General features: G+C 33.4%; 1 protein-coding gene across 1 annotated transcript in view; it reads right to left on the bottom strand.

The window, feature by feature from the left end:
- Nucleotides 1–25,138, bottom strand: part of DNAH5 (dynein axonemal heavy chain 5) — a 290,296-nt gene that overhangs the window by 245,830 nt on the left and 19,328 nt on the right. Inside the window, exons 6-12 of the mRNA XM_051973471.1 lie at nucleotides 23,796–23,933; nucleotides 22,408–22,584; nucleotides 19,924–20,037; nucleotides 18,081–18,188; nucleotides 16,788–16,910; nucleotides 15,990–16,205; nucleotides 9,074–9,181 (exon numbers count right to left, since the gene is read on the bottom strand). Of these exons, the coding sequence (XP_051829431.1) occupies nucleotides 9,074–9,181; nucleotides 15,990–16,205; nucleotides 16,788–16,910; nucleotides 18,081–18,188; nucleotides 19,924–20,037; nucleotides 22,408–22,584; nucleotides 23,796–23,933 (984 nt within the window). The remainder of the gene's footprint in view (nucleotides 1–9,073; nucleotides 9,182–15,989; nucleotides 16,206–16,787; nucleotides 16,911–18,080; nucleotides 18,189–19,923; nucleotides 20,038–22,407; nucleotides 22,585–23,795; nucleotides 23,934–25,138) is intronic.

Here is a 25,138-nt window from a genome sequence, read left to right on the forward strand (position 1 = left end):
TGAGAGGCATAGGTGAGCAGGCAGAATATTACAAAAGTAAAAGACAGGTAATGCAAAAATACAGAAAAAAAAAAATGAAGTGTCCTGTTGAAGGAAATCCAAGAAAACCCATGTTGCTAGAACCAAGAGTGTGTGAAGAAAAATAAAGTGAAGTGACTAGAAAGGCTGGAAGGATCCCAGTCATAGTTATGAAGAACACCAAAAGCAAATACAGTATTTCATCCTGGGAAACAAAGAGCTACTGGAGTTCATAGATGGAGAAAAGGGAGAGGAGAATATGTTCGTACATTTTAGAAAAAAAATACATTGATAACTAAATGGATAATGGATTTAAATGAGGAGAGACTTGAGACAGGGAGGCTGATGTGAAGGCTAAAGCAACAGTCAGATGAGATATAATGAGACCCTAAATTAGGGCTAAAGTTATATGAGTTGAGAAGAAGACATAGGTAAGAAATATGATGAAGACAGAAATGAAAAGATTTGGTAACAGTTTGGAAAATATAAATGTGAAAAAGAAAGAAATCAAGGGTGACTAAGATGGAGAATGTAGGTGACTAGGAGAATGGTGGTGCCATTAGCAATAAATGGGAAGTTGGGAAAACAAAAAGAATTGGACAAAATGATAAGGGTTTCATGAAGTCCAATTTAATAGAGGGAGGGAGAAAAAGAGTGAAAGAAGTCTTAAATGCCTTTTTGGAAATGTTGGACTTCACAAGGTTTTAAATCAAAATGACTAGAAAAACAGTACCTTTGGATTTTGAAGGGAATCCAATTTAGTAAGGGAGAAGTTTTAAATAAGGAGTATTGTTCAGTTGTAGCTGCTTGAGTTTGAGAGAGAAATAAAAGTTAAATTCAAGTCATTTCAGATGGATGTGTCTACTTGTAGTTGGATGCTCTCCTTCTTTGATTTTAACAACATCTCTCTCTTCTGCCTCTCCTCCTGTCTGTTTAATTAACTCCTTAGTTCCTTTGCTGTATTCATCAGATGCTACACAGTATGAATATTTCCTAGGGATTTATTCTAGGCTCTCTTCTCTCTCTTCAAAATATTATCCGCTCCCAAGAGCTTCAGTATTATCTCTAAGCAGATAGTCTTACATCCTTTACCTATATCCTGAACTCCCATCTTTCCACAAGTCCTCTTCCATTCAGTTACTCGATTAATATGTCTAAAGCACAGCTCTGACCACAGTCAATAACCTATTTCAAAGACTACAATGGCTCCCCATTGCCGATAGGATAAAATGCATCCTTAGCTTACATTCCAATGGGAGAGACAATGAGGTAGAAACAAGATATATACAAAGTAGATGTAAGGCACTCTAAGAAAGAAAGTGTGTTATCACTAAGGAGATACTTAGCCTAGCTTCTGAACCTCTCCATAGTCTGGTTTCCACCTACCTTTCCAGATTAATACTTGTCCCTTCTACAAATCTTACATTCTAACCAAACTATTCTATTAATCACTCCCAACTCAATATTCTATCTCCAGTCTCCATTCATTCATTTCCCCCTCTGAAACCTTCTTTCTTTCAAGACTCAGAGGGAAACACTTCTTCCATGAACCCTTTGCTTGATCTCTCCTATCCCATCTTTAGTGCTCTTTCCCACCTCAGTTTTCTTTATCCTGTACTTATATGAGTCTGAATTATATCTCATATCACTCAACTAAAATGCAAGAACCTTGAAAGCAATGGTTCTTGAACATTTAGCCCAATGCCTGATACATGGTAGATAATTAGTAAAAATGTATTGAATTTAAATCAGTGTAAGAATAAGGTTGAAGGTATTTGTGGGAGGAAATAAATGTGATATCTTCAGTAGAGGCCATAAATGGAAAGCTCTCTAGTCCAATGACTGCTTTAATTTGTCTGGGATAATTTTCTACTTTTACCATGCAAATAAACTTTTCTGCCAAAAATTTCACCCATAAAATAGGCCTTTGAAAACAGATTTTTTTGATGCTGAGATTACCTTAATGTCTTACTCAATGTTCTTGAATGGAGCCTGCCTTTTTGCTTTCCCTTATATTTTGTCTGTTCCTTGTAATGGTCTGAGGCTTGAGTTGATGCACTGAGGTCCCAAGCACGTGAGGCTAAATAGAAATTGGACCATACTCTATTAATATATAAGCTTGGAGAAAGAATGGTCCCCGCCCACTCTTTGGGCAAGTCCTGATGTGTTGTATAGGAAATGACGATTTTGGTGGGTGGAAGCAGGAGAGTGGAAAGGGAAGCGGAAAGAAAGACTGCTGGCTGGTGCCTTGACACACCTACTAGCATTGCTATGGCGAGGGCCCTTCATCTCCGATCCCCCTCTGCTAGCTGGCTTCCTGTCGCAGCTGCCCATATTGCTATCACAATCCTTCTTGCCCATATTGCTATCGCAATCCTTCTTGCCCATATTGCTATCGCAATCCCCTCTCACCTCTACTGAGAATAAAGACTGAAGATTTTTCCCTTAACCTGAATTCCTGATTCTGGCTGATTTTAAATACGCGGTCATCACAGTTCCTAACCGCTTGCTTGGCCATCTGCCTAATTTTTTGCTTTCATAGTACCTGACACAAAATATTCACTTTATAACTTCTTGTTGGTTTAATTTATTCTCCAAGGGCTAAGTTCTTTTGTCTATCTAGTTTTTATCCACTGTGTTTTTCTGATCTACCATATTGGTATATGTTTGGAAAACTCATTATAGATCACCTGATGTGTGGATATATAACCCATATAAGTCTACTTCAGTATCTTCCCACTGTTTTATGTTTTAGGCCTTGCTATTATTTGTAATTGTTCCTCTTCTGTGTCCAATTCCCTAACATTCACCTTAGCCCACTGTCTTAGACTTGGCCCTAGCCCAAAGAATCCTTAATAATTTTGGGAGAAAAGGACATTTTCTCCAAAGACAATCATTCATATTAAGGTGATATGTGAAGCTATAAAAAGGAATAAGGTCTCTAAGGGAAAGAGAAGACTAAATTTGGGGAATGCTCAGAACTAATACATGAGAGAAGCCAGAGGAGAAAACAAATAAGAGCCAGATGGGTAGAAAGAGTCAATATAGTATATTGTCATGAAACCAAAAAAGAAGAGATTTTAAGGAAGAAAAAGTCATTATCAAGAATTACAGAAGAAGCAGGGGGATTGAAGGCTGATAGAATTTCTTATTCATTAAAATCATATAGGTTTAAAAAATATCCTAGCTTAATATTTAAAACTTATTTCTAATTCTCAAAAAATATATATATATATATATACATATATATATATATCATGAGAAGATGATAATACAATTATTTTCTATTAAAAAAATCTCAGGGTATATTAATCAACTCAGGGAGCTGTGAATTTTTTTGATTTTGGTTTTTGGTTAGATTCCCTATTTCACCTAGGCTGGAAGGGTAGTGGCCATATGTAGGCCTGATCCCAAATCTGATTCACACAGAATCTTTAATCTACTCCATTTTTCTGATTCAGCTCACTTTAAGGAGCCTCCAATTCTGAGGGCTTGCCATATTGGTTACATATTTATTTCTGCTTTATCTTTATTGAAGCTCAGAAATTTTTAAGTCAAGCAACCTATCAACCTTAGCAGCCCCAAGCAATAGGGACTACAAGCATAAGGTATCATATCCACCCAATTTAGATGATATTCTATATGAAGACCTTAAATTTGAGCAAAATAAATTAGGCCAAAATTAATCTATAGTAGTCAGTAAATTGCCTCAGTTCTTACCTAAGTCTATAATTGAGACCTAATATATTTGGGGGGTTGAAGAGGGCCAACAAGCAAAACATATCCCTACTTAAGAGTATTTGATATCTTTTTTTGGCTTGGTTGTTGCCCTTTATTCTCAAAGAGGACCAAATTGACATCATTATATAAGAGTCAAATTACAATGTGTCTGACTTGGTATTAGAATAATACTTGCTTGAAGAATGTTTGTGGCAGGTCTCTTTGTAGTGGCCAGAAACTGGAAACTGAGTGGATGCTCATCAATTGGAGAATGGCTGAATAAATTATGGTACATTAATATTATGGAATATTATTGTTCTGTAAGAAATGACCAGCAGGGTGATTTCAGAAAGGCCTGGAGAGACTTACATGAACTGATGCTGAGTGAAATGAGCAGGACCAGGAGATCATTATATACTTCAACAACAATACTATATGATGATCAATTCTGATGAATGTGGCCGTCTCCAGCAATGAAATGAACCAAATCAGTTCCAAAAGAGCAATAATTAATTGAACCAGCTATACTCAGCGAAAGAACTCTGGGAGATGACTATGAACCATTACATAGAATTCCCAATCCCTATATTTTTGTCCGCCTGCATTTTTTATTTCCTTCACAGGCTAATAGTACACTATTTCAAAGTCCGATTCTTTTTGTATAGCAAAATAACTGTTTGGACATGTGTACTTATATTGTATTTAATTTGTACTTTTTAACATATTTAACATCATGTATTGGTCAACCTGCCATCTTGGGGAGGGGATGGGTGGAAGGAGGGGAAAAAATTGGAACAAAAGGTTTTGCAATTGTCAATTCTGTAAAATTACCCGTGCATACAACTTTTAAATAAAAAGCTATCATAAAAAATATATTTAAAAAACCGAGAATACAATAAAAATGCTTTCTGTGAATATAAAAAAATAAAATGTGGCATTTCATCTCAAAAAAAAAAAAAAGAATAATACTTGCTTGAAATGCTCTACTACAGGTCCATCACAAATAATCCAGGTAAACATTTGGTACACATTCTCTAAATTTGTGCATTTTGTGTTTCTTTGGGGCTACTTTAATTCTGCTTTGCTCATAGAGAACAACACTTTCTCTGAAGAAAGCACACATGCTGAGCAGTCCATTGCCAGTGCCTTTCATGCAATCAATTCCAAAATTCTTAAAAGAAACTTTGAGGCAATTCTTGTATTACTTTTCCTGACCACTATGTGAACACTTGCCTTATGAGAATTCTCCATTAACTAGTATTTTAGGCAAGCATACATTTGGCATGGAAACAATATGAAAAGTTCATCACTCTCTAGTAGAGTTTGAATGTTTGATAGTTAGAGAAAGAACCTCAGAATCTGGTATCTTATCCTGCCAGATGATCTTCAGATTCTTCCCAAGACAATTCAATTGAAAGCAATTCAATTTCCTGGCATGTCAGTTGTACACTATCCAGATTTCATAGGCATACAATAATGAGGTCAGCACAATGGCTCTGTAGACCTTCAGTTTCATAGTCAGTCTAATACCTCTCCTCTCCCATACTTTCCTTCAAAGCCTCCCAAACACTTAACTTAATCTGGCAATGCATGTGTCAATCTTATAATCAACATGGACTTTCCCAGAAAGTATACTGCCAAGGAAAGTGAACTTAGTCACAACATTCAAAACTTCTCCATTTGCTTTAACTGATATTTCCCACATTGATGATATAATGCTAGCTGGTGGAACACCTGTGTTTTCTTAGTATTATTAGGCTAAAATTAGCACAGGGAACAAAATCAAGGACCTTGGTCAGTCAAATCAAGAAACATTAGTATACAGAACTCTATTCTGCTCCTGGCATTTTCCCAAAGTTATTGAGCAGCAAACATCCTATTAATATCATGCCTCAGCCCTTTCTGAGATAGACAGCCACTTTCCAGGTGAAGAATCAGTGAAAAGTCAGGAGGACTTTGACAAAAATCTTGCCAGCAAGGAATAAAAAAGAGACCCCCTCCCAGCATAGATTGTCAAAGGATAATCTATTTTTATTACTTTTATAGAGATGGATAATAGAAGTCTCTTTGAACTCCTGAAGATAACCTCCTTTTGCCATATAATCCAAAAATTTTCAGTCAGCTTTTGTATGGACCTTCCACTTTATAAATCTCAGGTGGGATAGAATCAGTACTAGATACTTTGCCACAAGAAAGGAGCCTAATGGGTGCATTTAAAACCTTTTCTTCAGTTGGAAATTTGCCTAGAGATTGATTTCAATGGCTTCAGCATTAAACAACAGGCTTTTAGGAACACCATGAAAGTATTTAGCCTACATCTCCAGAATCATACCCTTATCACTAATCACTGTGACTCCATTAGCACTGAGTAGCTGAAGTGCACCATAAGTCTTTGAGCCAAAAACAATCTTCAGGATATCTTAAAAATGTTTATTATCATCATAAAACTGAATTTCACTGGCTTTCTTATTGGGCTAAGAATCCTTTATCTTTCTAAGCTTTGTTTGTACTTTACTTTTCATGGAGTTAAATTTGCCTTCTTAGAGATAGATAAATTATCCTGCTGGTAACTTTTTAGAGGTCTCGTTTTTCATTTAATAGCTTCTGAATTTTCCCATCATATTTATCAAACTAGTCTTGATGTTTGTTGAATGTTCTGACCAGATGAGTAAATATGATGCTGTACACCAAATCTCTGAAAGCTTCCCACACCTTTTCTCCTCCACTGTTTCCAATTGTATCCTTACTCAACTTCCCTTCAAAGTTAGTAACAAACTGTTCGCACTCAGAGAAGTGTTCGAATCTGTTGATATGAAGTCTTTTGGCAATCATATTATCTTGAGACTGTCATTTTTGTTGTGTGAATATTTGACTTAGAGAGAACAAGATTTTTACAACACTTATGAAGAGGATATCCAGATTTTCACAAAATTTTTCTTTGACCTCATCAGGGTTTGTCATGGTGGGGGCATAAGCAGTGATTCTAGTGGCATTTTCTTGCAAGTGACTATCACATTGTCATGAGCCTGTAATTTATTCATTTTGATAGTCATACACTTTTGTTGACTAGATTAGTTTTGATTCCAAAACCTATGTCAACTTCAAGATATTCTCCTCCACTGCTGCCACTTCAAAAAACCATGTATACAGCTTTGATTTCAGTAAACTAGCTTTTATTTGCTATCCTTGATTCACACAGGGTCACTTTTGGATGTGATATGTGCTGAGTTCTCTTGAAATGAGAGCAGTTTGCCTTTCAGATATACTGGATTTTGCGCGATCTATAAGTGTATGCATATTCCATATATTGATGGTGAGTAAAATCGTATTTGCAGAAGTTTTTGTATATTTTTGTGTTTTGACCACATGTGAGATCCCTGCCTGCCTCAATAAAGGCCAGCGTTCTGTAAGCAGACAATTTTTAGAGAACCATTTCTAGCACCTTTCTTACACCAAAGGGTAAGCATGTGGACTTTAAAAGGCTGCTCAGATACTCAGGGAATTTCCAAATCCCACTGCTGCTTCCAGGTAAAAATAACTCTATGCCCTGGTCCAGTAATATACCAGGTGACTCCAGTTCCCAGGGTACCTGCACCTGCTGCTTTGTCACTTGCCTGTTGCCACAGGAATTTGATATATGTAAAAATGGTTTAAAAATGGTATGGGTGACATGATATCTTGTGATTTGTACATAAATTGGATTTAAGTGAGGCAGAGTTGCACGAAATTGTTGGCCTGACTCTTTCTTCCTGAGTTATCACAGTCTTATGGCAGGATAAAGTCAAGATGACTGGTGATGGCTTGAGATGCACTGAATGACCTTGGGTGTCTTCAAAGTCTAACCAAGTCCTAACTGTTCCATAGCACCTCCTTTGGCTTTCACAACCATGAGAACAAATTGTTCTTATTCTACCATTCCATGAAGGAAAGTCTTCACATGACAGGGGTAGATTCCCATCCCTCCAATTCACCAACAGGTTTGAGATCCCTCAATTCCCCTCAACCTGATTTAGCCTGTCTGCTGAAATGGTTTGTCTGTGCATGGCCACTGCACATATCACAGCTCTTGGAGCCATAGGTAAAAGTTAGATCAGGTACACAAAGGTGTAAAAAAGTCCTTAAAATGGCTCAGCAGCCCTCACACCAGAGGTACCAGTATTCTGACGACAGCCTATACCTTCACCTAAACAATCAATAAATGTAAACATTCTTTTTATTCTGTTGAATCAGCCTTAAAAATATTTGTTTCATTAGGACCAAATCTGTTATTCTATTGTTGTAGAATTCCCTATGAGGAAATAACTCCTTCTACCAGTGCAGATGGCATCCCCCTCTTCAATTCATAGCTTTGGAGAATTTCTCATGAAACTCAGGGGTTAAATGATTTACCTATATACAATATGTATCAAAGATGATACTTGAATACAAATCTTCCTGATTCCAAAATCAGTCACCATCCATTATACAATGCTGGTATATGTATTCTCATAATATGAGCGTAAAAATAATGAAAGGAAAACAGTGGAATTCACTGGCTCTGAAATCTAATCTCATCTTTGATGTGTGTGATTTCAAGTAAGTCACCTTAATTTTGGACTTCATTTTTTCTATATGTTTTAGAAAGGGTTTAGACTAGAGATGGCCTCCAGGGTATCTTCCAGTCCCACTTTTATGGAATTATGATCTATGATCTTATGACACAACAGATATTGATTCTTGGGAAGAAGACTACTGTTGTGTCTCTCTTTTCCTTAAAGGCATATGAATCAGCACATGTGAATGAAATAGTTAGGACAAAGCAAAAGTAGAAGGAACTTTCAAAATAGATAGTAGGAACTTATTTTCTAACTGCTAAGAGAATAAAATGACTCTCTCCTTTAACAGAGTAAATTTAATTCAAATCAGTAATTTCTGGAGGGCAGGGATGGCACTGAAGAGGATTCTTCCCTCTACTATCTAAAATATGTATTGATTGCACCATTATGAAGGCAGATGATAAAATTTGGTTCATTATTGCAAATATTTGATTCAAATAGAAAGTAAATTTGTGCATGCTATTTATTTCAATGAAGTTAAACTTTTTAGAACTAACTTAGAAGATGGAAATTTATCTTCCTGTATTGCAATAGTTATTAGAAATCATTATCTAAAGCTATATTTATGACCCTTTAATCCAAGTGAAGGAACACTCAATTATTAATCTGAAATCAAAAAACATTTCACCTCTATAATGAAAACACTTCTTCCTTCTGAATCCCTAATGATTAGCAGTATTATACAGACGAGGAAAAAATAAACATAAGAATGTCAATAAGAATTTCATCATACAACTTACATGAAGGTCATTGGTCTCCTTGCAGAATTCTTCATAATCCTGATCAAAATCAGTTTTCCGATGGTCTAAGAAATTATATTCTTTTTTCTTTATGGTGGCAACAATACTCTAAAATATTTACAAAAGAAAGAAAGCACTGGTAAAGCCACAGTAAAATACACTTTAAAATAGATATTCTCTTGTTTAGAAGGTTTTCACTTGTTTAACCCATAATGGATTACTTGCTGTCTATGGTGGGGAGGGAAGGGGCAAGGGAAAAAAACTTGGAATACAAGGTTTTACAGGCACAAATGTTGAAAACTATCTAGACATATATCGTAAAAAATAAAAAGCTATTATAAAAAGCATATTCTTTAAAAGTAGATAAGAATGAAGATTTTTTAAATCAGCTCAAAATTTCTCTCTTAACATGATATTTAGGGGCATATTATTATACAAATAGTAATATACTACTTTTTTACAACACTAATACACTACTTTTTTACGTATAGCTATTAGATTCACAAAATATTTTTAATATGTATGAAGTTCATTCTTAAACTTTGTAAAATTTTAGATTCATTTTTTAAATTATAAAATAAAATTTAAATTGTATCAGTTTCAAGAAAGGAGCTTATTTTAAGCTGATTGTTAAGTACCATGTGAAAATAATTGCAAAAATAAAATTCATTGTGAAAAACAATCTACTTGCAGTCTTTGAAAAAAAATTGAATACAAACAATACTTCAAATGATTCACAACACGAGAAAATATATCCCCCCAAAAAGTCAAATAACCACAGCTAAGCATGAGATATTCTTTGCAGTTTCAAATGTCTTGAATAAAATCCAAACCTACAATCTACCACATGAAGAGTTCTTAAGATTTATGACCTCCCTTTGTTCCTGCACAGCTGTAGTTTATGCAAATGAAAGTATGAATTAAGCAATATCTTTCATCAAGAGTACTAATTTCAGAAGTTGCAGTTCCTCTGAATAATGAATTGTAATTCTTTGTGATCATCTTTGTGTTTTACTTTTTCTTATTTAATAGTATGTTTTTTTTTCCAATTACAGATATAGTTTTCAAAATCCATTTTATAAGATTTTGAGTTACAAATTTTTCTCTCCCTTTTTATCCCTTTCTCTCTCCCCAAGACAGGAAGCATCTGATATAAATTATACACATACAATCATGTTAACTATTTTTCCACATTAATCATGTAAAAGAAGAATCAGAATTAAAGGAAAATATAAGAAGAAAAAATAAACAAACAAAAAAATGAAAATACCATCTTTGTTCTGCATTCAGATTCCATAGTTCTTTCTCTGGATGTAGATGGCACTTTCTATCATGAGTCTTTTGGAATTATCTTAGATCATTGTATTCCTGAGAAAGTTGGTTATAGTTGATCATAGCACAATGTTTCTGTTACTACGTATAATCTTCTGTTTCTGCTCACTTCATTCAACATCAATTCATGGAAGTCTTTCCAAGTCTTTTTTTTTAATCTGCCTATTCATCATTTCTTATAAACAAGACTATTCCTTCACATTAATATACCACAACTTGTCCAGCCCTTTCCCAATTGGTGAGCATCTATTAAATTTCTGATTCTTAGCCAAAACAAAACTAGCTGCTCTAAATATTTTTGAACATGTGTGTACATTTCCCTTTTTTTGTGATTTCTTTGGGAAACACACATACTAAGGACATTACTGGATTGAAGAGTATGCACAGTTTTATAACCTTTCAAATTATTCTTCCAAAATGTTGGATGGAAAAGGACTCACATATGCAATAATGTTTGTAGCAGCTCTTTTTTGTGATGACAAGGAATTGGTCCATCTTGCTGCAGAAGATGTCCATGAATTGGTGTAACGACCATGCTCACCCCCAGGACGCGCCAGAATCAGCCAGAGTCAGGATAAACAAAAGTCCTTAATCTTTATTCTTGGTCCCCAGACGCAGGATTGAACAGGATGGAAGCAGATTCTCCAGCGACTGCCTTTTCCCTCGTCTACCACCCAAGTGTGTATGTCCCTGGCTAGCTTTTCTCCACCCCCTAGTCCCTTCTACAATCCTCTATACATCAATCATTGAGCCAATATGGATAGTGGATAGGACCATTTTCCAAGCACATGCCCATAGACTATTGTCCAATCAGTAGTTAGCCTCAAATGCACAGCACTCCTGACCTCAGTGCATTGAATTCAATAGTTTCAGCCCTCTACAAATTGGGAAATGACTATTTGAATATGTGGTGTGTGAATATAATGGAATACTATTTTTCTGTAAGAAGTGATGAGCAGACTGATTTCAGAAAAGCTTGGCATAATTTATATGAACTGATTTTGAGTGCAAAAAGCAGAACCAAAAGAACATTGTACACGGTAATGGCAAGATTATGTGATGATCTACTATAATAAACTTAGCTCTTTTCAGCAATACAAGATCCAAGATAATTCCAAAAGACATCCAGAAAAAGAACTATGGAGATAATACAGAGCAAAGCATATAATTTTCACTTTTTTTTATTTTTCTTTCTCATATTTTTCCTTTTTGTTCTAATTTTTCTCTCACAACATTACTCATATAGAAATATGTTTGAGAAATGAAATGAAACTTTTATCAAATTGCTTGCTGTCTTGGGGAGGGTAAAAGGAAAAGAGACAGAGAGAAAAATTTGGAACTCAAAATCTTACAAAAATGAAATGTTGAAAATGATCTTTGCATGCAATCAGAAAAAAAATAAAATCGTATTAAGAGATGGGGAGAAGGGGAAAGAATGGTTGGATCAGTTTATAACTCTATGAACCATGCATTAGAGTTCTAATTTTCCCACATCTTTCCCAACATTTATTATTTTTCTTTTCTGTCATATTAGCCAATCTGACAGGAATACGATGGTATCTCAGAGTTGTTTTAATCTGCATTTCTCTTATCAAAAGTGATTGAGAACATTTTATATGCATATATAGATACCTTTGATTTCTTCATCTGAAAACTGTCTGTCCCTATCCTTTGACTACTTTTCAAATAGGGGATGATTTAAGTCTTATAAAATTGACACAGTTATCTTCATATTTGAGAAATTAGGCCTTTATCAGAAATGTTGGCTGTAAAGATTTCTTCCCAACTTTTTACTTCCTTTCTAATCTTGGCTACATTGGTTTTTATTGAAAAATGGTTTTGAATGTGCAAAAACATTTTTAATAAAATCAAAAGGGCATTTCATAATACACTCTATCTCTTTCTGTGGTCATAAATTATTTCCTTCTTCACAGATATGATGGATAAAATATTATTTGTTTTTTCAATTTGTGGCATACCATTTATGACTAACTCATGTACTATTTTGATATTATCTTGATATTAGGTATGAAATATTGCTATAGGCCTAGTTCCTGCCATTTTGTTTTCCAGTTTTCTCAGAAGTTTTTGTCATACAGTGAATTCTTAACCCAAAAGTTAGAATCGTTGGGTCTATGCAATAGTAAATTACTATAGTCATTGTACCTAATCCATTCTAGTTTGGGATACCTAATCTATTACACTAATCCAGCATTGTATTTCTTATCCAATACTAAATAATTCTGAGGATTGCTACATTTTAAATCTGGTACAACTTGGCCTCCTTTTTTGCATTTTTTCATTAATTCATTTGATATTAATGTCCTTTTGTTCTTCCAGGTTAATTTTGTTATTTTTTCCTGCCCTATAAAATAATTTCGGTAACTTGGTAGGTATGGCACTGAATTAGTAAATTAATTGAGGTAGAATTTTCACTTTTATTATATTAATTCAATCTATCCATGAACAATTGATATTTTTCCAATTTTTAAAAATTGACTTTATTTTTGTAAAAAAAATTTTAATTGTGTTCATGTAGTTCTTGATTTTGTCTTGGCAGGTAGACTCTCAAATATTTTTAATGTCTATGGTTATTTTAAATGTTTTTTCCTTTATATTTCTTATTGCTGGTCTTTGTTGATAGAAATGACTTATGTGTGTTCATTTTAGATCCTGAAACTTTGCTGAAGTTGTTAATTATTTCAAATTTTTTTTAGTTGATTCTTTAGGATTCTCTGAGTCTACTGATATTATCTACAAAGAGTAATAATTTTCTTTTTCTTCTCTTATAACTAAACTGTCATTTAGTAAAATATTGAATAGCAGTGGGAATAATAGGGATCCTTGTTTCACTCCTGATCTTATTGAGAAAGCTCTTAACTTATCCCCATTACATATAATATTTGTTGATAGGTTTTGACAGATATTATTCCTTTTATTCTTCTGATCCTTAGTGTTTTTAATATGAATGGGTGCTTTATTTGTCAAAAGCTTTTACTACATCTCAAGATAATCATATTATTTCTGTTAGGTGGCATAGTCCCAAGGTTCTTGTACTGGGGACCAGGGATTCGGTCACTGACGTTTTGCGGCAATGTCTTAGGTGTTGGCACTTTGCCTACTGAACTGGAATAGCCTGACCTAGCCATACCTGTTGTGCTAGGGTTCTGGGGCTGGTAGTTTGTCTTCTGAGCTGGAGCCAGAGGCCTCATGGCAGGCCTGCTTTGTCACTGGTCTGCTGATTTAGGACCATAGGGTTTCAGTTGCTGGTCTGTGCTGTGGCTAAGAGACTTGCCCAGATACTCACTGCATTGGGCTGTGCTCCATTTTTACTCATATGAGACAGCTTTCCCATATGAGAAAGCTGAAAAAAAATTTTACCCCATTTTTTTTTATGTTATGTCACTCCAGAATGTGCTTAGAGACTTAATTTAATGTTACTTCTGAGGGAAACCAGGAAAAGCTCTCACAACTTCCTAGTTTTTCTTTGCCTTCTTGATTCTGCCCCATGATCATTCTTAACCATGCTCTAAGTCATACTGCAACAAAAAAATCCCAAACTTGACATGACTTTAGAATCTTTATAAGCAATAGTTTGCCTTCTACTTCAGTCTACCTTTAAAGATCATTTCAGATTAAACATCAGGCAAAATCAGTAAATAAAATATGAATTCTCTGAATTGAGGTTCCAGTTTAAGTTAACCTATTTCTCTAAGTCCTGAAATTATAGAATTATACCTTATATTAATAAAAATTACTTTCTACTTAAAGATCATCTAAAGTTAGAGTCATAGCACAATGACTACAGAAGCTGGCATGACTTTCAAAGGTCACAGTGAGTTGGTTGCAAAAAAAAAAGTAAGTATTGGAAAAGGTCATATTTTAATAAAGGGATAATGATTTTACATTTTTATCTGTTTTTTCAAGAACCAACTTTCAGTTAGGTTGAGCAGCAGTTAAAAATCAAAATGAAATTATAAAAAAGAATGACACTCATTGAAATACAAGAATATATCTATTTGAACAGGTCTATTTGAAAAAGCTTTTGATTACAAAATAAGAAATGAATTAACACCATTGACTCAAATTATCACCCTTTTTAAAAGAAGTTTAATAAATTAAAATAAACCACACAACCAAGACTCCAAAATAACCTAGAAATTTCCTCAGCTAATACATACCGAATGGCAGCCAAAAACAATACTTTTTAGAATACAAATTCCCTTGAAAAATGTTATGCAAAAAGGTAGATTATAAATACTATCTCTTTTTCTTAAAATTTAAAAAAAAACATGGACAATGTAAAAGAAGGGAAGATAAGAACCTACAGAAAATGTTATGTGAGAGTTAAACCAGATCACTCCAAGATCCTTTACAGAGGAAATTAGAAAGAAAACAAATAGACATAAAATATAAAAGGTATTCGATCACTTCTACTGAAACTTATTTTCATTACTGGTGATTGTTGAATCAATACACCTTGCTTCTTAATACCTCAGGACCCAATTTTAAAGGCACTTAAGTAGTGTCTTTTAGTTAACCTAAAGGAGAGGAAAATTCCAAATGAATGGCAAATATTATCAGTGGCACTATTTAAAAAGGAAAAGATTAAAAAGATTTAAGTATCTACTAGTTCATAGTTCCTACTTTCTTATTTTTCTAAACCCATTATGAAAATGATTTATGTGCATATCAAGTGTCCTTCATAAAAATAAGGGAAGAAAAATGTAAATTATTTCTATTTTTCTACAAGGGGCACATTCATAGTCACCAATCTAATCTAAGACAAACATAATTAGGAAGGCCAATGTGCTATAATAAAATACCTAATACATTCCAAAATAAAAAACAAATTATTTTTAATAAGTATTGTTACTTTTCTTCAATGATTAGACATACCACAAAGCAATGAAGCATATTATTTGCAAAGTACACAAAATAATTTATAATTTTATACTGTTATTATACTTGTTTTAAATATTAAAAAGGAAAGACAGAACTAAAAAACCAAACTAGTTAACAATAATACCAGTTAGCCCTTTAGTCAGGAGGACCTGAGTTCAAATCTGGTCTCAGACACTTAACACTTCCTAATTGTGTGACTCTGGGCAAGTCACTTAACCCCAATTACCTCAGCAAAAATAATAATAATAATATCAGTTAAAAAAACAACAGCATCATAGTTTGGCAGAGCTTTTTCTGAATAAACAACCAGTTGGTAATCTAATGGAAAAGTTATTGGGTGCTTTAAAGAAGTCATAATGGGAGGGAGAGAGTGGGAAGTTGGGAGGGATATGCTTTATTTTTAATACCAAAGAAAATCTACTTTTTTCTAAATTATATAACATATAATAAATTATACATTTTCACCCACAAACATGAATAAATATGTCAACACTATGGTTGGTATCATTCAGATTCATTCTCTTCATAAAGGACAATAAGATGTATTTTTTCTATAATAGACAAATTATATCAATATCTTATATCTTTTAAATTGCCCTTCAAATTATTTAAGTTGATAAAATATTTAACAATATTAATCATCACTCCAGATGGCAAAATTGATTTCTAAGTACATTACCTGGAATTTGGTTGCTAAAATTTCTATCCCTTCAATTTTAGAATCTTCAAGAACTGAGTATCTTGTAATAGTAGAGAAAATGCCCATGATTTTGGCAAGACGTCGGTGAAAAGTCTCAAATTTTCCAAAAATATACATCTCACTGAATTCAAATTGCTTTTCATTTGGATTCTGCTCAAGGTTTTGTTTTTTCTTTTGAAAACAATTCTGATATTCCTAGATATCAAAACCCAAAAAATTAAAATAAGAAAAAGTAGCATGAGAGATACAATAATGTTACATTATTAATTATTAATTAATGTTACATTAATAATTAATAATGTTACATTGTGTTTTTTTTTAAAGATGACAAAACTTCCTGGGAAAGCTGAAAGTATTGGCATCAATAATATTAAACTTACTCATCTATCTATAAATCAATATGCCAAGACATACATAAAAATAAAGTATTGGGTGAATTCATAGCCTAAAATGGATTTTGGACAGGGGCAATAAAAACACAAGAGAGTACTCTTTTGTGGGAGTTTCCAAGATTGCATCTTATGCTTGTTAGCTTTGAGTTTGAAGTCCTAGGACTTGGAATATACTTACCAAACATATTTGGTATGTATTTATTTAATTTAATTCTACTTGTACCTCTTCTTTCCTCAATAATATATACATATACTCCTGAAGGGTCGAAAGTGATTTTTATCTTTGTATCTTTAATGCTTACCAAATAACCTATATTTAGAAGCCACATAATAAATTCCTATCGAATTATATTATCTTAGTCTTACTTACTGAGCTGTAGGTTACCTGTTTGAGTTTAATAGCAGATAATATTTTTTCCATAACTACATCCTGAGGCTGATCCCAGATGGTGGCAGTTCCATTGTTAGTAATATAAACTTTACATGCAGTTATCATCTGATTTGTCACCTTGAATTTTAAGGGGAAAAGATGATAGTTTAAAAAAAAAGACTATTTCAATAGAAGAGAATACTGATGATCTCTAGAATTCCTGCTTAGACAAAGATGCTATGACATTGTACTTTAGATGTGTGTTGTTTACTCTTTTATTAACTTTATGAATAAGCACATTATCAACACTCAGGGGACAACAAAGGAGTCCATGCTAAAGGTAACCAGGATCTGAGTTTAGAAAGATCTGCTACTGAATCAAGAAAACTTCAAGATTTCCTTTTAGAGTAATAAGGGAAAGTGATACCTGTTAAGGATCAATGGAAGTAGCAATGTTTCTCTTAAAAGACATAGAAATATACCATTCTCGGGTGGCAGAGGGAAGAAGAAGTACATAAAGAAAAGACAATAGTCCTAATTTAAGACTTGGTTCATATATCAATATGTCAAATGTCTCCATATTCTTACAAAAGAACAATACAAAATAGGAATAATAATAATGCAGCCAAACTTTTTGAGAGTCAGGAAATAATGGTTAAAAATGTGTGTGAGAGAGAGAGAAAAAAGAGAGAGAGAGAGAGCCAGAGAGAGAGAGATAGACAGGCAAAGACAGAGGAGAAAGAGAAGGAGAGAGAGAGAGAGAGAGAGAGAGAGAGAAGAGAGAGAGAGAGAGAAGGAAGGAGGGAAGGAGAGAGAGATAAAGAATTGTAATTATTGCTTTATAGGCTGGAGAGTTTCCACTGACTTATATTTTTATTATTATTACTATCTTAATATTACCAAGCAAACAATTGTGATGTTAAATAGACAAAGAACTCTAAAGTATAAAATATGAAGCAGGAAGTGGCAATTTAATATAAATTTTTATTGAAATATCTCAAAGGAAAATGAAATAATGTTTCAAATATCATATTAGAATTTCTAAAACATAATTTTATTTATTATAAATATCAAAATAACTAATAGAACATTTTGTCTTAGAATTGTTTCATTAAATTTTCCTTAGATCAGTCTTAATGTCCCACTAAAAGTTTAATATCCTTATTTTAGACACTTGCTATAACTAAGCTCTTTTTTAATAGCAGAGTACATGGGTTTTGAATACTATCAGTGTAATAACCTTTTCATTGAAACTATGTCTTTTAAAAAGAAAATCAGAATGATCCTAATCCTCCAATGAGTACTCACCTTTACAAACAAAGATGTTATTTTTTCTGAGGTATTATAATAACAAGATATGTTATAAATCATTTTAATTGCATTGATCAGTGTAGGAATTGTATCAATTATAGATACCTGAAAGACAACAAGTAAAAAGTTTTAATAGAAATCTAATACTTTTTAAAATAAGTTTTCCCTAGGACATTACAATTAATTCCCATTAATACTATTCAATGCTCCTTTACTAAAGTGTTCTTCCAAAACTTTGTCAGTGTAGTGGTATCTTTGAGATTTCAAAGGTTATAATCATGGAGGAAATAAGTTCGGAACAAGTTTCCACTATTGGCCCAAGAATAGACTGTATATGTCATTCAAAGATCAGTCTATCACCTGAATAAAGTGCATCACCTTTCATTTATACTACTGTAAACTTTCTAACTAGCATTCACCTTATTTCTTCTTAAACTACTTCACTTTCCTTATGACCTCTATTCTCTTTACCCTAAAACATGATTCCAACTCTAACTTCATTCTCCTCCCTTTCTAATCTCAACCTGTTGATAAATCATTTCAACTATCCACTATTTACTATGAATTAAATAAATTTGGGAGGGGTTTCTGACCAAAGCAGAAAGGATTGCTATTTACATTCAATCTAAATTAATCTGGACGCTAAAAATGACCAAATGGGACTTGGTCTGGAATCTATTGGTAGCCAATCAATGAGAATCTGAGTGGTGTGGGTTTAAGCATGGTCCTTAAGAAAGATTCTTAAGAAAGGTCCCTAATAAAATAGATTCTTTACTTTAGTTGTTACCTAGCATCAATCACTGAATGGGTGCAGTCTCAAAAACTAAGACCTGTTGAAGACCTTAACTTAAAAAGGCCATGTTCTCCCATTTCATTCAGGGTTATCTGCAATCATCTTGATCTATATCTGGCCACTGGACCCAGATGGCTCTGAAGGGGAAAGTGACCTTGCACAGCCCTCCTTCACTGAAATCCAAATGACTTGAATGTCATAGCATCACCTCCCTGATATCATGGTCCTCTTTAAGAGTTCAGGACAAACAACAATAATCTACTATGAATTAATGTATGAATACACATTTTCTTTGTTTATTTTTAAAGCAGTTATAAGGCACTTAGCAAATCCAAAACATTGTGCTAACTGCCAGGGAAAGTTGAGAAGTAAGGCAGCCCCTTTTGTCAAAGAGGGAAAAACAGCATATACCCTTGGCTTTTTGTTGATCATCTTACCAACCCTGTTGTATTCCCACAATATACTGCTAAAGGCACAATACAAAAGACATATAACTATTTGTCTTCCAGTGGAAAATATCATTAATTCTTCTTAAAGGAATTGAGGAACATAACAATTAATATTCTCCATAAGGGTTCTTTGGGGCAAGCACTTAATAATGATCTCATGAGTAAAAACAAATTGGTAAAAGAATTTTCCCCGAAACTATACAAAACAGGATCTTAGAACGTTCACTGGGGCTACTGAGATGTCATAATCTTTTCAACATCATTGTGCTACTGTGTGTCAAAGATAGAAGCTGAACCTATCTCTTCCTGATTCTGCTGCTGATCTATGCATTACTCCAAACTGAATTTAAACATGTATCATTTAGTATAAATTACTTTTTAAAATGGAAACATTGTGTGTGTGTACTTTATATTCATTTAAAATACAATATTAAATAGCTAAATTCCTAGGCAGGGAGTGTTGTTTGTTTTTCCCTAGAAGACAAAATTAATTTTTAAAGAACTGCCTATAAAACTTGTGACCTGGAAATCTGTATTCATTTCAGTTAGTATAAGAAATTTTATCTGTTGAATAAATAAGAAAAAGTGCTTTACTTACAGGGTCACCATTGTATAAAGGGTCACAGCATTTTTCAAGTGTGTACAAAAATTTGACATTGTCCTTGGCTTCATTAGCTGCATCAGTAATATGAGAATCCAGCTCCCGCCAAGTCTAAGCATAAACCACACACACAAAAAAAAAAAAATCATGAGGACATCAATAAAGAAATATCTAATATCACTGTTTCACTGTTGCTATGGAAATCATTTCATTGTAATTTCCTTGTATCAGCATGCCAGTTTGTTCTATTCTACTCAAGGACTAAACTCAGAAGGGTGAAGAACTTTTCCATAATGATAAGCAAATTTGGCATTTGCACCATGTTTAGAAAGGAAACTTTACTGAGCCATTTTATGTTAAACATACCATTTGGGAATACACCAGGATCTGCTCAGGAAAAAAATGACTGCATGATTATTCTACAGAATTCTACAGAACAACAGTGATGAGCAAAACACAAAAAGGAAACTCATACTTGGACATTTTTGCTCATTCTATCATATCTACAACTCTTCTATAAGCTTAAGATTAAGATTAAAATATGTGGGCACAGAACTTCAACAATGAGTTATATCCTATCCCAAAACAAAGTTAATAAGCTCCATTAGCTTCTCATAATATATAGCTCTGATGCTCATTTTAATACTAATGGGAATTATGTGCACAAATAGAGAAGCAAATAGTTACTTGTGAGTGCATCTGTGAGTGCAGCTGAGTTCCTAGTTTGGTGATGCAGAATTGCTTACTTTTGCTTCATAGCCCTTCTGTTATTGCTTGAACAGTTTGTACAATGACACTTTAATTCCAGGAGACATACTGTCAGAAGAACACAGCCATATAGTATGCATTGTGTTTTACATCTCTTCATGATGCTATGCAGCAAATTCACCATATGTTTCTTTAAATATCCTATTTCTTCTTTCTTACTTTCTGAGTTAATTTGCAAAGCCCCAATTTTTATTGTGTTTACCACTTATCACTATTTTTTTCACAAATAGGAATATATTAACATGGAGTATTTTATTGAGAATTATCTCCTTTCTTATATATGTGTATATGCAATACATTCTATCAAGTAATAGTTGGTAAAAAAAAATTTTTTTTCTCAGTTTTTAAAGACTAGAGAAAGAAATTTATCTCCCTATGTTTCCCTCATCATTGTGGTAAAAACTAGGATAAGTAAAAAATAGACTCAGCCTCCCATATCTTCTAGCACATAAAGTGATTGACTTTCAATGAGTGAAAATAAACTAGCATATCATGAGTACAGGTTGCAAACATGGACTAAATGCTAAAATAGTACTAGACCATTTCAAAACCATCTCTTCTGTCCATTCTACTTTAACCTATCCCAACATATCTTTCTCTCTTCCCTTGATGGGCTCAGCATCTTCTAGAAGCAAAAGATGTTAATGCATCTAATTCTTACTAGGATCATTTAAGATGATCCCAAGAATGGAATTGTTATTCTCTTTTCTGTGCATATCCATCTGATAGTATTTCCTCAGTATTGAGCAAAGCATATCCCACATATAAACTAATACTTAATAAATGCTGCTGATAATGTTGATGCCTATAGTAATAAATGACATCAACATATTATAAAATCATTTGTATCTTATTATGAGTCCCAATTTGTATTATATAGGAAACGTATATTGACTAGGACACACACACACACACACACACACACACACACACACACATATATGTATGTATGTATGTATGTATGTATAATGGGAAAAGTAATAACCACCCAAATAACATAATATATATAACATATACACTGAGTCAATAACTTTATAATTTCTCTATATGTCTGACAACTTCATGTTATTTTTTATGATCTTTTTAAGGCTGAATATCCCCATCTCATCCAGGCTGTAAGTGTAGGAATAAGCCAACCCTATTAGTAATCTGCAGGAAACTTTGACCTGCTCTGTTTCTAACTGAATCAATTCATCTTTCCTGAGAAGCCCAACCTGCTTACCAAGAGTTCACTATATTCATGTCAAACTTGGTGAGGTTTTCTAATACCATAGAATTCCAGATTTTAAGAGGTCTGCCAATCTTAGCCTTAGCAATAGCAGGGATTATAGATGAATGACACCATGCTAAACTAGAATCCTAATTAACAGAAAACACAAAAAAATGGACAGATAATTCAATTTGAAAAATTATCCATTTTTATTTTATAAATAGGCAGTTAGGTGGAACCATAGATAGAATGCTAGATCTGGAGTCAGGAAGACCCTTCTCCCTGAGTTAAATCTGGTCTTAGACACTTATTAGCTCTGTGATTCTGGGCAAGTCACTTAACCCTGTTTGCCTTAGTTAATTCATTTATAAAATGAGTTAGAAAAGGAAATGGTTCAGTATCTTTGCCAAAAACTCCCAAATTGGATCACAAAGAGTTGAACATGACTCTTAATAAGTGAACAACAACAAATTCTATAAATCAGAAAAAAAACAGCTAAGAACCTTCAAAAGTTTTGATTTTGCCGCAGCAAGCACTCCCAATACTGCCTTCACATCTGGGCCTTTCAGTTGATCCAAAAGGTAGTTAAATTTGCAAAGTCTCTTCTTCCAGTAATCCAGTTCTGCTCTTGGCCCAAGGTCATCAGCCTCTGTACGGAGTTGATTGTTTTCAGCAAGAACCTTTAATTACATAAAGAATATTTCAGATATAAAATGGACCAAACTGATTAAAATGTATACATATATATACATGTATTTATATAATAGATAAATTTTAACATTGGTATGCTATGGATAAAGCCATTCACTAAAGTGTCAATAATGCAGTCTTGAAATAAAAGAAACAAGAATCACTAAACCATAAAATTATTCTAACAGCCATTAGATATTTCTAACAATATGCATTAGTTTCCAAATCTTGGTCAAGAAAATATATGAATACTTAGGTGTAAAGGGCCACAGATAGTGAGGAACCCTAGGTGAGGTATAAGACCCTTTAGTCCAGTAAAAGGAACCCTGCTATCAGTGTCTGGTTCAGTTCCCCATGCCTCATTAAGGGCTCTCAGTCTTCCCAAGAAGTCAGGAGTTGTAACAACTTGTGTTGTAATTAAAGCAGAGTTATACCAAGTGGCAAAGAAACAGCTGTACACAATGGCAAGTTGTTTATGTAGTCTCACATGTGCAATATATAGTTAGCACATGTGCAGTGCGCTATACTTATGTAAGGATATTAGGGTATATAAGGTTGAGAGAATTTGGAATAAATGAACTCCATGTTTGACCATCTACATGAGTCCTTCACTTTAAAATCAAGGATTCAGCTGGTACCAAGATCCTGCAGAGAGCTACTCCAGACATTATAGTTAGGGGAAAAAATGATTTAGAGGCTACCAACATAACTTCAAATGGTTAACTTTCAGCTTTTATTATGTTTGACATTCATTACAAAATAAGTTTTTTTTGGAATTTTATGACAACTCATTTGGAAAAAGTTTAAATCCAATATTTCTACTTAGAAAATTTTCACAAAAAATTTTAAAAGTTTCTCATTTTCTGAAGATATTATGTCTTAACAAAGTAAGGAGTGGTATCTTGGTACTTCCAGAAAAAAATCTGCAGCTCTCTAAGTATATACATAAATATAGGTGTTTGTACTCTTTCTTACAATGTCCTATTTTATGCTTTTAACTTAATATTAAGGAAAAATAAATTGAATCTTTCCTCTTTTTATCATACAAGGACCATTAGTGGTAAATATATATATATATATTTTTTTTTTAAAAGAACTCAAGTTATTGTATAATGATATAAATGACCTATCTAATCTATGTTTTTGGTGTATTGTTTTAGAACTACAGACTCTGGAAATGTTCTGTACATCTGAAAATTACCTGTTCTGTTTGTTTGATCCACACTTTCATGCAGCCTTCTATTTTTTCCAAGGTCTCACTGTTGTTAGCTGTAGATATATAATCCACGGGATCTTTCAAAGTTTTTAAATCAAATATTTCACATTTTTGAAGGTTTACCTGCACAAAAATTAAAGATAAGAGAAATGAAATATGATCTCAAAAGAAAATTTTCTTTGTGAGAAGCAGAATGACATGGTGGATAGAGATTCAGCCTTGGAGTCAGGAGGACCAGTGTTTGAGTACTATCTCAGACACATGCTGGCCTGTGTGACCTTGGGCAAATAAGCTATTCATCCTCTTAGTGCTTTAGGCAATCTTGAAGGCCATGATTTTGCAGAGAAGATCCTTTCCTGCACTGATTAAGAGAATTTCCTATACCAATGAAGTCACAGACCCCTTCCCACTTCCGTTTTTTTTTTTTTTTTTAAGATTAGATGCATCTTGTGGTCCAGAATGAATCAATAATCTTAATATACTATAAAATAAAAAAGAGTTGAGAAAGGTTTGCAGGTCCAGAAATCTCTTTTGATTTAACAATCTATATCCTTAAGGTTGGGGTATAAACTCAGTCTATATATAACCACATTCTAATAGCATCTCAACCCAAAAGGATTTCTTTGTGACTTTTTCTTCAATGAGGAGGAAAACTATTGCTATTTTAAGGAAAAGGAAAAATAAAATGGCCATGGCTTCCAGGCTTTCAGGTAAAATGAAATTCCATACAACATGTTTCTGTACTTTCAGCATTTGGTTCCTATCATTCTTAAAGACAATCTCTATAAAACCTTCTGAAAAATAATTGTTTGGTAGTTTCATTGGAAATGTATATATTAAAATTCAATTTTCAAAACTTGATTTTTTTTTGGAATTGGAATTTTCCCAGATACTTTGCTTTGTATGCTAAATATAGAGCAATTTAAAGTCAGTGCTCTTTTAAAAGGTCTAACAATATTGATTTATTCATCAAGGTCTATGAGGCAGTATGTGCTAGTGGAGAGGAAGTGGTCCACAGAGTCAGGGACAACATGGGTCCAAAATCCTGCCTCCAATAGTTAATTTTGATTATAACATAAGTAAAATGGAGAAAGTTCTGGCTCTGGATATATGACTTTAGTTAAGTTACTTAATGTGATAAAATCATGAGTTGCTCAACAGTAAGATAAATTGGATGAACTAAATAGCCTCTAAGGTTACTTCCAGATTCAAATCTACTATCCTATGATACTGGCTGAATCTGTTAGGAAAAGTTACTTAATCTTTCAATTCCATAGGCAAATCTTGAAGACTATAACTTTAGAATAGAGACTAACCTGGATTTGTAG

This window comes from Antechinus flavipes, chromosome 1 (genome assembly GCF_016432865.1).
Source record: "Antechinus flavipes isolate AdamAnt ecotype Samford, QLD, Australia chromosome 1, AdamAnt_v2, whole genome shotgun sequence".
In the NCBI taxonomy this organism is placed as follows: Eukaryota; Metazoa; Chordata; class Mammalia; order Dasyuromorphia; family Dasyuridae; genus Antechinus; species Antechinus flavipes.